The sequence below is a fragment of the Wasmannia auropunctata genome, unplaced genomic scaffold, assembly GCF_000956235.1.
Source record: "Wasmannia auropunctata unplaced genomic scaffold, wasmannia.A_1.0 LD334196.1, whole genome shotgun sequence".
NCBI lineage: Eukaryota > Metazoa > Arthropoda > Insecta > Hymenoptera > Formicidae > Wasmannia > Wasmannia auropunctata.
In genome coordinates, this window is record NW_012028694.1 from 663772 (window position 1) to 679204 (window position 15433).

Here is a 15433-nt window from a genome sequence, read left to right on the forward strand (position 1 = left end):
ATATAAGTGTAATATTTTGACATAATAAGGACATCGGTGTTGCTTAACTGGTTCAAGTATTCAATAGATTTTATTATTCTTTTCTACTTCTTCAATGATAAAATTTAAAGTAACAAAGAGAAAAATATTTCTCTATAAAGATATACAATATTTCAAATAAAACGAACATTGTATTATTTATCGAATAAAAAAGTAATGTGATAAAAAAAGTGTATGCGAAATTGACATCAGAATTTACATGATGAGAGTCAACTATATTATTTAATACCTGCAGAGTTAATTGATATTAATGTGCTTAATACTTATTAAATTGCGGAAAAATATGGTAAATGCGGAAAAATTATAGCAATTTTGCATAATTGAAATGAAGCAAAATATGTATCGGATGCTCGCGCACGAGATTGATGAGACAAAGCGTTATACAGCGCGAGGTGTTTCCGTTTTATTGAATGATTAATAGCTTGACTGTTTCCCGTAACCATTAGGTTCTTATCTGCTCTGAAAATCACGAGTCACATGCACTACATCGAACTAACTGATACTTAACAGTCATTATCACATATGTACTCTCTCCGTAACTTTCTTCATTCTCGGATATTACATCGAGGCAGTTTCACGAGTAATAAACCTGTATATTTACTATCGCAGGGAACCTACACGCACTGATTACGCACGGGTATCAAAATTGTCTTTTTGGATGCGTTGTTTCTAATAAAAGATATTGTCCATGCATTATAATGTTTGTCGCTTTTGAAATCATCAGACTGGCTATTTGAAAATAGATTGTAGTAGCGCATTAGTCGAATCCCTCATGTATGAAGCCGACAACCCACATATCGGTACGGTAGTTTTATTTATATGTCACCTAAGCGTGTCACTTCAGATTCTTGGAAACAGGAAATAAAGAACAATTTGACTGTTTTTTTTTCATGAATTTGAATCCTGAATGATAATGGTTGTTATAAATAAGAAGGATATTAAAAGATGAAATAAAGAAAATGAAATAAACAATGTTGGTCATATTGGTTCCTAGTTCCGTATGTTAGATCATTGTCATTGTTATATTATTGTTTTATTATTATTTTTTTAACATTTCTTACCGTTATTTTTTATATTTATCATAGATTATGATAAATATAATGTTCTATAATAATCACTGCTAAATTTTCTGACTGATAAAGTATAATTATACTTATATATTATTATTATGATTATTACAAGTTTGAAGAATGTTTAATCAATTATCAATTGTTATGTTCTTAAGATTTCAGAAATCGGCAACTGTCTTTAAAATAAATAATAAATTTTACTGATAGACAATATTGCGTGATTACTGTACTAGTTTTATGAGCATAATGTATATCATTTGTAAGCTCACTCACGTGGAACTATTATTACTGTTATTACTATTGCTAGCCTACGGTATCTTAATTTTGACAAATAATAGACGCTCACACACAAAAGAGGAGACGTGACATTAACGATATAACAACTCTATTCGTAAAGTAAATTAACGTATAATAACGTTAATATATAAGTATACATAACGGTATGAAATAATAAAAGATACTAATTGTAATAAGCTATAAAACACGCATGAAAGTCTCAAAAAATTGCTTTTTGAATAAAAAAATTCGTCCGCATGTAAAAAATGTACTTAACGGTAATTTATTTACAACAATACTTTTCTCTTTTGTACATGATCAAAATTATTTTCAAAAAATATTATATATTTTAATTTATTAATAATTTTTTAAAAATATAACTCCAATAACGTGGATGTGACGTTTGTATCTAAATCAGTCATAACAACGTTACTCTTTATTGCTTTTTCAACGTTTATCTATCGTGCTCAAGCGTAAAACATCATTTTTTGTGATGTTGATAGAAAATACTTCACTTGACGATGAGCATGAATATAGATCTTTTTTGCAGTCTTTAATTAATTGAAAAGTCGATTTCTAAAATCAAGTACACTTTCTTTTGTAATACTCAATTTTATATACTGCACAATAGAGACATGATATCATTTACTAGTATAATTAGTCAAAATCTTTTAATATTAGTTGATTATTACTGATAGCGTGACAAAGCAAAAATTATTGGCTCTAATTTAATTAGATACCAATTATTATCGTTACAATCGGAACGTGATTGATCTTTTTTAATTATAGATTTGCTTTTGGAATGGAACGGCTTAATTTGTATTACTTCTGGTTTACTTTTCGCGGTATAAAGCCATAGGTTGCGGCAGTTGGAGCTCGTCTTTGTGTCACAACTATTCGAGTGTAAAACAAACTCAATTGATAATAGATGCCGTATTTTCTCACGACAAAGGACAGTAGTGGCGAGGACGTTTGACGGAGAGTACGATCTACTTACGCCGGTCGAAATATTCCGGGGAAGATCCTTAATTCGTTTTCAAGAGCGGTAGACACGAACAGCGTCCAATGATCGAGGTAGACTTAGCTCGGGAGGTACGGGAGTGGACGTTGGATCCTTCGTCACGCATCAGTACCAAGTTAGATGAGTAGTCTCCTCCTCTGAGCTTTTCGCGGTCCCACTATATAAACTAATAGCCCGGTCTAGCACGAATGTCAGTTAACATATTATTGACGGAGAGGTCGGTCGCGATCGCAAGATAAGCGAAGTTTTCGAGATAAAACGTGATCATAGAGTGTGTTATAAAAAAAATATATATAGAAAAGGAATAAAAGAAATCTAGATGCTGGAAAGATGATACTTCTGTACATGCTACTCTTTCTACCTGTATTCGTCGCAGCACAAGGATCGCAATCAATGAAGATACTGGACCGAGAGATGCTGCGGAACGACTCTAGAGACTCTTTAGACTGGATTGGTGAAAGCTTTTTTCACATTGTTGATACATTTTTTCCAGTTTCAAAATCGCGCGATAATATAGAAGGTACTAACAATAATAATTATTTATGATTAAACGTAGAGCCAAACCTATACCATTTTCAAGTCTTGCATGCTTAATGATTGATAAAAAAATGTTCAGATTTTATTATAAATAGTAAAGCAGTGTATAAAGAACAAGCAATTAATAAAATACAATTAAATAAAAAATTGTTAACAAAAATAACTACTTTTTAATAATATTCTAGATTTCAACAAGAAATTATTTTAATCGTTTTTAAAAATTTAAATATTTTAATGTATAATCTTTACTACTAAATTTATAATTACATTTCTAATTTTACCAATGTCAAGTAGGAAAATTTAAATTATTACAAAATTCGTGGCTATAGACGTCTTTATGCAATTTAGTATTAAAACTAATGTTAACTATGCTTTTATATATTGTTAAACATTTTTTCTCGATAATAATCATAAATTTTTTTATATTAAATTGTAATATATCTGGACTGAGAGAATTGCGGAGTAACAAGACGACAAATTTAGTGTGGCATTTCAAATTATTTAGTATCAATCAATTCAGAGATTTGAAAATTTGCTGTGAAATAGAATTATGAGACCGCATATTAATCAAACGCCGTTAAAGGAGCGTGTAATTGCACATGTTGTCCATTACATTATGATACTTTTCGGTTTACGGGCGCGCGGAGCCTCGCGGTACAAAAAAATAAGTGCTTTCTACTCTAGTTCATCTTTATTAACTTCCGTGACGATCGTACCTAATAAGTAAAGTATACTTCGATGAAGCTTGGTATGCACATCCTGGTTTTCGAGGGAATGAAATACTTTTATAATATAATATAATCTTTTAAGCCAACATGTGTAGTGATTAGTAGAACGTTGCGGGCAATGTAGTATATATAGGATACCAAGTGGGGATAAAACGATATGTTTTTTTTTTATTAACCGTGTTTTTTTATAAATTTAAATGTAACAGAGTTATATATTTTTTTTATTACATCTGTTCGTATTTATTAAGTATCTTTATTTTTATTAATTGCAGGGCGTAAAGATAAGAAATTAAAAAAACTGAATAAATATATTCTGCCTTTGATCATTGGATTTTTGCTGATAAAATCGATTCTATTGCCCATCACGTTAAAGGCATTGGCTGTTCTAAGTGGAAAAGCTGTTGTGCTGAGTTTGATGAGTTTGATTCTGGCAGCCATAGTTGGATTAAAAAAGGTTGCCCAGAAGGACCACGGCTACGATCTAATCAACAAGCACAGCCGACAAGATGTATACGATTTTGTTGATGACGTGCAAGAATTCGAACCTTATCGATTTTACAAAGAGCGACGTAAAAAGAAGTGAAAAGAATTATTAACGGACAATAAAATTCTTTGTTGGTTCCTCGATTATTTTTATTTTTAAAATAATGTTTGCCGTAAAACAATACCAATTTTTGTTTAATTTCAAACAATTCTAAAAAGGATTAACACTATATATAAAATTAAGAATAAGATGTATTTATTTATACTTTTAATTTATTTTTTTATTTGTTTTATTTATTTATTTATTCTAGCGTTTATTTACGATAATATAACACTAAGATCAAACATTGTAAATAGAATAAATTCAAAAGAAGCAATCTACGAACCGTTGTTGTATCTAGCGTTATAACAATTTGTATTTTATTTGTATTAACATCAAAGAAGAATGAGCTTTATAATGGAAATGCGTTAACTGCTTGCGTTAATTGTGTTAACTGCAATAACTGACTGTTAATACATTGGTGAAAGTTGCCAAAAACTATGAAATTCGCAGATGAAAACATACAACTGCTAAAATAAATATATTCAATTATTATTGATTTACTACAACTCGATGATAGCTCTACGTCTCTTTTACATTTCAAAGATGAGTAATAATCTCAATGTCTTGACTCATTTCACTAGCATGATGTAAGAAAGAGAGAAAAGAGATGTAAGAAGAGAGAAAGTTTCTTGATTTCGAGAAACTAGTTTGTAGATAGTATATTTCTCTCTTCGTAACTATGTTGAAGTTACATGAATCAGTTATGTAAATAAATGTTCGACAAACATTTTTTGAGCGTTATAATTAAACATATTTATATAATTCTGTGTAATTAAAATATAAATTTTAATATTAATTATAAGAAAATAAAATATTGTAACTACTACAGAAAAAACATTTATGTATTAAGTGTAATATTTTTTTAACAATCCAAAATAGAGAATATTAACATTAATTATGTAATAAACAATTGAGAGAAAGTTAAAGAAGGTGTATATTCTTTGCATTATTAAAAAAAATAAAACTAAGACAAGGATTCGACTGACCCGATATATAGGTCAATATAAGTCATCGACCTTTGATTCTCTAAATTTTCTTCATTCTTAGTTGGAGATGTTCTTAGTCTTTTATGCTTCATCATAGTTATATTATTTTTAAAATATAATGTTTTGCATACTTATACATCAAATGTAAGTATTGGCAATTGTTTGCGTTAGATATGATCACTGATAGATGTACCAGTTAGTAATTTTTTATTTATTATTACACGATCAATAAACAATTATTTTCTATATAAACTTTTCGTTTTCTGAAAAAAATAAATTTTTTTAAAATATTGATGAATTTGTCATAGACAAAAATTCTCACACAAATTCCTTCGAAAAATGATATTTGTAGAAGAAAGTAACCGATGATATTCGTAACCCAGAAAATTAATCGCAAAATTGTCTTGTTCCTTCCAGGTCGGATACCGTTAAACGAAGATGACAAAGAATCCCTCCCTACCTGTTAAATATTTAAACAGATTCGCGTGGAGCACAATGGAATACCTCTTGTGAATAAGTTACCTTTCCAAGTAGTTGCCTAAAAAGTAATGTTGATGATAGCTTTATTATTTATTGTTTGTACGTGTTACATGAATTTCTTTCATGTATAATCTCCGCTATATATTTTTTTAAATTCAGGATTAATAAAATATTGTAAATTATAATAATTACATATTACTTAATGGTAACATAATAAAATAACCGAGTGGAAGTAAAAGCATTAAAAAACGAGTAAAAAAAGTTATATTAACTCAAGTTATAGGAGAGAGTGGGTTTATCTCTACAGAATTATATGTCCACAGTACTGCTACCTCAAGTATTAAGTCGTAAATATCTCTATTATTCTACGCGTATAACAAAAAGCAGGAAAACAAAAACTTTTGGAATTCACTATGTATAAAGCTATTTCACACAACCATTCTTTAGAATAATAGAGATATCTACTTCCTTTAAACAACAGTGCTGTAAATAACCTCCGTAGATAGAAGCTTTGGTATTCTTTACTAAGAAAACCTGTTGGAGATGTAATCTGTTCATGTATTACCGACGAACGTGGCTGGGTCAAGGTAAGCAACTTGGTGAACTTGATTATAGGAGAATGCATCGATTCTCAAAGGAAGTTAAGCTATGATGTTTGAATTGCTCCGAAAAAATATTTAAAGCTAACGTAACACGTTATAAAATTAATAATAACTACAATAGTTATAACAATTATTAATTAAAAAGGTTTTTATTTCCATTCAATTTAATATTTGTTTTTAAATACCTTTAATTTTAGTTAATCTAACTTAAATTTATAAAATATTCGCACAAAATATGTGTTTACCTGCTTTACTCTCAACTCGAAGAAAATTACTACTAGGAATTGTCCACATTTAGCGTCACCTAAATGCACACGCACACGCGGTGCTACTCATAAGAAAAGCTTATATCCGCGAAGCATGTACTTACAACCGTGAATGGCGGCGAGGTGCGAAATGCACGTCTGTCATCACCGTTGTTGTCGGTTTTCTAAATAATCTGCTGCCATGCAGAATAAACAGAAAGTGCCGTATGTCAAAATGTTATTAATCTTACAAACGAAGAAAAGGAAGTCATATTTTAAGAAGTAAAACTCACATTAATATAAAATACTCTTCTTTTTAAACTAAATTATAAAATATGTCCAACGATTAATCAGAATGTTTTTATCCAGAGATATTGGAACCTTCCTCAGACGATAGATGATTTCAAAGGTCCTTTCCCTACAGATAGAAATAATTCCTGAATATATAATGAGTGTGTTACCTCCCCTACTGACCCAAATTTTGAGTGGTTATTGTGGTAAACGTAAACTTCTCTCGGTGACGTTAGGGAGAGCGACTTCTAGGTCCGCCCAAGTGGTGACGCGTTTCTTCACGTAGTCGTTCGTTTGTTTAAAAATTATCGAAGAAAGTTTTCTGGGGAGGTGGCCGTTCGGCATCTACCTACAATGATGAGTCGTTCGTCTCATCGTTCCTTGTCGTCATACACGTCGTCGTCATCCAGAGTGGGGATACTGAGGAGGGTCCTACATGGTGCACACCTATAAAGATTCAAGCGCCGCAGGGCCAAGTCACACTTTGTTCCGAAAATTTTCCGGAGAGTAGTTTGCTTCGTCTCCGGCCACTGCCTCTCGGTTCTGTTCCACGACGACTTGACAAGTGATTAGACGAGGAAGATGAACAAATTGCTGGCACTGGTACTTCTTGCTGCGTATACCGCGGCAGGCCCTACGAACGTTCTCGTGCAGCCCTCTCAACATCTGAATTGTTTGGAGCACGAAAATGAATTCTTCAGCTGCGTCTTCGCGAAGACCATCAGTGCTGTTGATAGAGCGGCTCGATCAAACGACATCGAGATTGTCGATGGCGTGACTTTCGTACGAGAGACTCCGAGTGGGTTCTTATATGTTTATATTACATATATATTATTCTTAAATTTTAACTATATCAATGCTGTAATGCTAATTTTAAATAACATCAGATTTACTGTTAAGTTATTAAATTAATATAATATAAAATACGAAAAATATTGAAAAATATCTTACAGTTTTAGAAATTACTTATATCTTCTAAACACACTTGATAAAGCAATCTCTACGACAATAAGTATTCAATGCACAAATTATATTTTTTGTCAATTTTTATGTTATTTTAATACTTTAAAAGAGCTAATAATATAAGTGATTAAGATAAAAATTGATAATCATTCTTTTTGGTTAAAAAAATTGATTGTTATAGTGGAGCGCATTGGCAAGAATTTAGAAACGAACGAAATAGAGATCATGAATGAAATATCACGCGAGAACTCCGACAGTATGGGAATACTTTTCAACAAGTTGATTGATTCGACTGTCTCTTTTTTGAAGAGTCATAGTTTGAAACTTAACATGCCCAAAAGTTTAATCCCTCGCACTTTGAATGAAGGTAAGTCTTATTCCTTTTCCCTTCACTAAGAATTTCTGTTACGCAATCGTTCACCTTTCCTTGATTATGTCTATTCGATTAACGTTACGGATTCGCGACGTCATGAGTATAAACGAATAAGCGTCTCGGCATGCCTTTCACCTTCGTGATATCTATATGTACGACGTCAGACCTGTTCCGGATAAACTCGTTCTTCGAAGAAAAAATGATTCGCTTTCTTTCTCAAATGTATTTTAAAAGATTTGAGCAAATTTCGCAATTGTTAGAATTAAAATATAACATCTTCATTAATCATGCTTTCTCTAATTATTCAACTTTTATATCTTTCAAACGCACACTCATTGACAAGAAAAAGTTACTTACAGATCTCTATCTTACTTATAAATGTAAGTTTTATGCCTTTGCATTCAATTAAAAGTTAACTTTAGCTTTTTATATTGTTGATGGAATGATATCGTTGATATCTTTCACGTAAAATTTATAATCTCATAACCTAATATCAATTTTTTCTCATAAATTAATAACATTAATTGTTTTTTTTTATAATTATAGGACGTGGCAAGATCAAGAAAATGATTCTACCACTTATTGCCGCAGCGGGTCTCAAAATTTTCGCGTTTTTACCAATTTTGTTCATCGGTTTAGGTGCGTTAGCTGTGAAAGCTTTAATCTTCGGCAAATTTGCCTTGCTTGTTGCCAGCGTCATGGCATTCCAGAAGCTTTTTGGTGGTAATGGTTCTTTCTTTAATAAAAATCCTGCGCCTTGGTTTGACAACGGCGCCGCTGGAGGTGGCGCTTGGATTCCTAGTGCGTCCGCAGGATTGCAGCACCAAGGATATAGAAGTTTCGACAGGACTGACGCGGAAGTCGACGCCCACGATTTGGCATATTCTGCACACGCACCGGTTGCCAACGGTACCGATTAAACGAGACATTTTATTTTTTTGTCTGCCATGGAGAGACTTGGAAATATCCGAAAGCCATATCCCACGGAGCCAAAAAACCTCCTCGAGGCCATTGGACCCACCTATGACTGCTAGATTATAATATTTATATGTATACGTCGCAAGTAATTTATTAACTAAATAAATTATTGATTAATTGTACGTATTAAATATATATATATATATATATAACTAAATCGCTTGTATTTAATAAATTATTTATATCCCAAAATATTTATAGAAAATTGTTCCGCTCTTGCAAAATACAAATCAGAATTAAATTTCTAATTTGGAGAAATTATCGCCACAGCAAGATTCGATGCAGAACGGTGCATAGAAAACCTCGTACGTGATTAGTTTCCACTAGAAATATTGACAGCTTTTGGCGTGCAATTGTAACCGGCCGCGCGCGTGCGAGCTCATATCCGATTCCAATCGTATATAGGCATACCTACAGGTCATTTACACTCCCACTTCTGTTTTCCTCGGTCTTTCTTTCGCCTTGATCGCCACTTATGTCGCTCGTTCCATTTCTCTTGTTCGAGCGGCTTCCGACTGCATGATTTGGGACACAAGTTTTACATACCATACCGTGTCACCAAGAGACACGGAAATCTAATTTTCACCAAACTGTATGTACGAATACGTTGATGATGTATGCCGATCGTAAACATAGGAGATGATAATTGCTTAGAGCCAACCTTACAGACCATTGTATGCATATGTGATGCAAATAAACTGTAGGTGCATACAAATAAATTAGAAATTCTTAAATGAAATAGTTTTATTTTCTATCGTTAATTTATAGAAAAAATGTAACATACATGTGCTAAAAGAAGATTATTGAACGATAAAATGTAATCCTTTTGAAAATTTAATTTTATTTAATTACAAATAATTTTGTAATTATTACTTTTTATAAAATTTTATAATTATTTAATTTTTGATTAGAAAACACCCTTGAGCTCAAAAGGTTTAAGAAATTTCCTATTTTGATAGTAAAATTCCGAAAGTAAAAGGGAAATTTACTCGTGCCGACGTATCTACGTTACGCGAGTCTTGTGCATTGCATGTTCAAGTTAGCTCTTCAGAGAGTCGGCAGAATTAAAATTCTTGACACTACTGCCCTTGCACGTTGTTTGCCAAATGGTTCAGTATGGCCCCACCACTAGTCGATCGTGGTTCGTATAAAAGAAAAATTGCTCCGGGGGCAAACAGTCAAAAACGCTTCTTCGAAGTCACGCTATATAGCACTTCGTAACAATGAAGACCAAAGTAATCATCCTCTTAGCGTTGCAAATGCTGACGTTGGTGATAGCCGATCGAAGCCAGGAAAATGGAAACAGTTTGGAACATTTAGAAGAAAAGCTCACGAGAGCGATGGACGAGATCAACAGAAAGGACATCATTGACATTTACGGCGATATGATAACCCTGGAAAAAGTTTTGGAAGATGAGGAATCGTCGGAAGAGAGCGCTGATCCGCTTGTGAGCAGGATCGAAAAATTTCTGAGAACTCGAAAAGTACAAGTTAATCTTCCTAATGACGCTTCAACCGCTGGATTGTTCGCACGCGCTCTTGGTCAGAGAAACATCGACATAGAACTTAGAAGCTTGGCACGTGGAACATCCGAAGGTAACCGTGCATTACAAAAAATTATTATAAATTGAATTTTAAACAGTATAAACGGAACTGATTGTTTGATATTAATAAATTGAACAATGTTGTCAAATTTGTAAATTAGAGGTAACTGGAGTATTTACCTCTTACAATTTTTTGTTATGAAATTGTGATTAAAATAATTTGAGGAAATATGCTAGTAATGGCTATAATATCTGAAGTATCTATTGTTAATAAAATCTATACAGATTGCAGTTTAAAAACAGTTTCAATAAGTTCAAAAACCAATAATTTTTTCTTGGGATATAAGAATACTTGAGTATTACAATTTTCACTGTAAAATATTATAATGAATTATATCTGTTTACAGTAATTATGTTTCTATAGTTCGAAATTTTCAAAAATATTACTACGGTTACTTTTCAATAAATAATGGGTATAAAACAAGTATTCATCTATTAAGTCTATATTAATCTATCTGTTTAACACTACACAAACGCTGCACATTTTTATGAAACAATATAAATATGTTAAATGTTTCTTTTTATCTATAAATTATTTCATAAATGTATATTTGATATACTTCCTATACCTAATTGATTTATAGATCAATCATTAAACGCTTCAACTTTTTTATATGTACAAAAATTGTACTTTTTTTGCAAGAATTTTCACGATTAAATTTTTGATAGTAACATCAAAGTTCTTGTTAGAGTCTCGCAAGACTTATGTTAGACATTTGAATCTAACACAGGTCTCTTGTTCTTCTCTAACGTTCCGATCTGTTATGAATACATCATTCAGTGGGCGCAAACTTATAGTGCCTCACCTTTCTAAAGTCTCGCCAATGAGGTTTAAGTAGCTCACGAATCTCGGGATTCATTGGTTGAAAAGTGTAACTTGTATCGTTCTTTTCAATTCGATCGTGGCCGAAATACCATTCACGTATCCTCCATGTATCTCTCTCTAACTCCGCGTAGACATAGTTCATTGTTTCTCTCATATTCATAAGTTTTCTCGAATTTTTTCACTCGTATATTTACAATGCGTAAATACTTTTTTTTTCACACAATTCTGAAAATATTGAAAAATTCGGGTACTCGTAATAGACGTTAGCTATTGAGAGAGGGAGGTGAGAGCGACCGGAATGAAGGATTCGTACGTAGAAAGCTACAACGCGTTCCACTTCTATCAATATTCGCGAAAACAAATGCCGGAGGTGGGAGTGGACCGAAGTGGGTTACCGTTTGGTAGATCTGGTGGGATTCCGGGTTTCTGGGACGGCTGCTGCGAGAAGACGTCTCTAAGAAGGACCTTGAACGAGAGTGTCGCGTGTCGAAGAAAGTAGACTGGATGATAAACGTCCGTTATAGTCTTTTAGAAATCCTTGAACCGAGTATTCTACGATTATTGATATCATCTTCGTGAATTAATTGCGCTCTATTATTGTTATAATTAATGCAAATATATGATTCTTATATATGGTTCGGTATTACAAACTTTATACATATATAGTACGATTTGCACTATAATTTAATATTTCAACAGTATTTTTCTATACTTTCTTTTGTTATATTTGTTAAGAATTATATACACGCATCAATTGAAAAATTTAAAGAATATCATTACTTACACGATATTTTGTATGTTGCTTACAGCGCGCACGAAATTGAAGAGGATGATCATGCCACTTTTAATCCTGCTGAAGCTAAAAGCAATAATCGTTCTACCTATCGTAATTAGCCTGATCGCATTGATAGGTTTGAAGGGCTTGGGCGCTGGCCTTATGTCGCTCTTGATTTCTGGCGCGGTAGCCTTGAAGGCCCTTGTCACTCCACCGCCGCCACCAAGAGTCTCCTACGGAATTATAAAGCCGCACGAAATTCATCACGATCACTGGCACAGGTCAGAAGAAGAGGTCAATCAACCTTACAGAGGCTGGGCACCGGAATACAACGGCGAACATTATCCATACCATCATGACATTCCATAAAATGCAATGTCCCATTTGCCATTCGCATCTGTTTATTTATTTATTTATTGTGTGTTTGCATGTGCTTGCTTTATAAAATAAAATAAATTATCTTTTTATAAAATTTTGTCTTGATCATTGTGAGATATCGGCAAGTTATTAGAGACGTTGTATCATCGTGACATCGACGCATTGTCAAAAATGTCGTATCACTGCGACATTGGTAAATTGTCAAGCTCAGATATGTCATATCTTATTAAGACTCGACCTAAATATGCATGTGTTATTCGCGACATTGATAATAAGGATTATTTTGCGGCAAAAATTTTACAATTTGTAAATAATTAAATAAATATCGAAAAAGAGAGCTGTATACACATATACATATAAATATACATATATAGCCATAAGCAGGTCACTCAGTCGGCCAGACGAGAAGGCTAATGACCTACATGGAAGTTCACGGACGGAGGGAAGATAGAAGGATGTTGCGCGGGTGGGAGAAGCGGAGAAAGATCGGATCAAGGTGGGGAACTAGGAAGAGGAAGGAAATGAGGTTACTATGTCGGGAGCAAGGTAGGAAAGCGGACTGTGGTTGTGATTGGTCAACCGTGTTCCCCCTCGATGCTTCGCACGTATCAAGGTCAGTGTGTCAATGCCTCCACGTGGTTCTCCACTTCTACCAGCAGATACGATCGTGGCCTTCGTAGTAGGGATTAAAATAACGGCATCGGTTGTGATTAGTCGCTCGAGAGAAGTGGAAGAGTGAATACAAGTATATATAGGCTGTTTGAGAGGCCAGCACCGTCGAGAAGTAACGAACATGATGAGAAACGCAAGCTCTGATCGACTGATGCTGAGGCATTCTTTTTTCAATAATATATTTATAAAATTGCAGACACTCTGCAAGTAGTGAACATTTTTCATACGATTCTATTTTCAAATTCTGTTTTAACAAAATATTATTTACAATTGTACTATTTAGTTATGTAAAATTATTCGTTTATATTGTCAAATAATTGGGACTTTCTTTATTGTAATAATAATTTATAATAATAATAATAATAATAAAAATATACAAAAGAATATTAATAAAATTTATCAATAAATTTGAGAATATAGTTGTATAAACTTTTCTTACATGATAATAAAAGAATTGTAACCGTATAAGTTACGAGTCGTCAAAATTGCGAATTGTATATTTTTATAAATAAAACTTTCTTCATTTTTAATATTCTTTTTCAATGATTTTTTTATAAAAATATAATTTTGCATATGTGAATTGAGACTAGAGCATAAATTAATAAAGTGTTTAAACAACAATATACGTACCTTTAAAAATCAAATTTTTTATATTATAATGTTATTCTCCTTCATTATATTTTTTAAATGAATATATACATTATATATCATGTAAAACTTGATATGTTTTTCCATATAATTGTAAATTTAATGTATTAATTTAAATTTAAAGAAAGAAGAAATAATTTAAGAAAGAAATGTAAAGAAAAAATTGATTTGCATGTGTGTAATTTGATATGACATACGAGAGATATATAATAATATATTATTTTATTGTAATATATTATTATCTTGTAAAAATTATTTGAACATTCATAAATATTACATGATGAAATATACAAGCATTTTATATATATTAAATTTGTATGCTAAACGGAAACGTTAATTTTTTATTTTAGTTAGGAAAGTAGATCCAAGAATTTCTTGCTGATTTCTTTGATTCAAAGACTATCATTGCGACAATAAATTATTTCGCATCTTGACATGACTGGGCCAGCAGCGACCAGTTTGCTTGAAATGTAACTCAGTGAGAAAATCGCAATGTAACATGGTGACTCTAGACTAGTCTATTCTTATAAATCCCCGCCGTCAAGGCAGAAGAAATTCGCGGTATGTAACGTTCACTTTAGACCGCCGCGAAAAAATTGCGAAAGTATAAACGCACGCAATGCATTTTGAGTACATAACGGATATGCGTTCTCAAATTAACGAGGTCTATGCAATCACTCGAGCAGCACTCAGTGTATTAGATGCGGTAATTCTACCTTTCTTCTTTCCTTCTTGTTTCACACCTCGACGCATAAATCATATCCGCACTACATGTGCGTGTTTTCGTATCATACGCTTTCCTAAAAAATAAATTCATATATCTACTGTGAAAATTTGTGTTACATTCAACAACAAACTAATGTGTATAAATGTATATATAAATAAGAAATTGTTATAATAAAATAAATGGAAAATAATATGAAGGCTAGAAACGAGCGCAAATGTGGATGTTACACTAATTAATATATTTCAAATTACATACTAAGATGTACATTGGATTGTGGTAGTAGTTTCAACTTAACTGCAGTCTTATTCAGCCGAATATATTCATCAAAATTAACTACGATGTTTATGTTTAATAACTAAACAAAATTAATAATATTATAAAAACATAACATATGATGCATCAGTGCGTTAAACAATACGGAGTCGAAGTCAACAGATAAAACGGTGCCATATATGTATAATAAAAACTGGTGATCCGTAATTGGTTAAAAAAATTCGATATGTAGTAGACAGTGGTACAATTTTTTAGATAATTATTTGTCGTGTATTAATTTTGTTAATTACAATTCGAAGTTATTGTAGACGAATAAAAGGCGATTATTCGATAGTTTAACAGATTCCGAATATTA

General features: G+C 32.2%; 3 protein-coding genes across 3 annotated transcripts; all 3 read left to right on the plus strand.

Moving 5' to 3' along the window:
• The first annotated feature begins 2736 nt into the window (after window positions 1-2736).
• On the plus strand, window positions 2737-4254 carry LOC105459416. Its single transcript, XM_011705416.1, has 2 exons — window positions 2737-2926; window positions 3944-4254. The coding sequence occupies exons 1-2, from the start codon at window positions 2737-2739 to the stop codon at window positions 4252-4254; spliced, it is 501 nt and encodes a 166-aa protein (XP_011703718.1).
• A 3091-nt stretch (window positions 4255-7345) lies between these two features.
• On the plus strand, window positions 7346-9294 carry LOC105459371. The gene is made up of 3 exons (XM_011705326.1): window positions 7346-7660; window positions 8006-8191; window positions 8744-9294. Exons 1-3 carry the CDS (start codon window positions 7444-7446, stop codon window positions 9115-9117), a joined length of 777 nt encoding a protein of 258 aa, XP_011703628.1. The 5' UTR covers window positions 7346-7443; the 3' UTR covers window positions 9118-9294.
• Window positions 9295-10357: 1063 nt separating this feature from the next.
• Window positions 10358-13960, plus strand: LOC105459372. Its single transcript, XM_011705327.1, has 2 exons — window positions 10358-10771; window positions 12415-13960. Exons 1-2 carry the CDS (start codon window positions 10399-10401, stop codon window positions 12747-12749), a joined length of 708 nt encoding a protein of 235 aa, XP_011703629.1. The 5' UTR covers window positions 10358-10398; the 3' UTR covers window positions 12750-13960.
• Window positions 13961-15433: the final 1473 nt, after the last annotated feature.

Bases quoted from the DNA above. Each gene is read 5' to 3' on its own strand.
- LOC105459416 (XM_011705416.1), top strand. From the start codon at position 2,737: ATGATACTTCTGTACATGCTACTCTTTCTACCTGTATTCGTCGCAGCA. The intron at 2,927-3,943 runs GTACTAACAATA...TATTAATTGCAG, and splicing joins ATCGCGCGATAATATAGAAG to GGCGTAAAGATAAGAAATTA.
- LOC105459371 (XM_011705326.1), top strand. From the start codon at position 7,444: ATGAACAAATTGCTGGCACTGGTACTTCTTGCTGCGTATACCGCGGCA. The intron at 7,661-8,005 runs GTGGGTTCTTAT...TGATTGTTATAG, and splicing joins TTTCGTACGAGAGACTCCGA to TGGAGCGCATTGGCAAGAAT. The intron at 8,192-8,743 runs GTAAGTCTTATT...TTATAATTATAG, and splicing joins CCCTCGCACTTTGAATGAAG to GACGTGGCAAGATCAAGAAA.
- LOC105459372 (XM_011705327.1), top strand. From the start codon at position 10,399: ATGAAGACCAAAGTAATCATCCTCTTAGCGTTGCAAATGCTGACGTTG. The intron at 10,772-12,414 runs GTAACCGTGCAT...TGTTGCTTACAG, and splicing joins GGCACGTGGAACATCCGAAG to CGCGCACGAAATTGAAGAGG.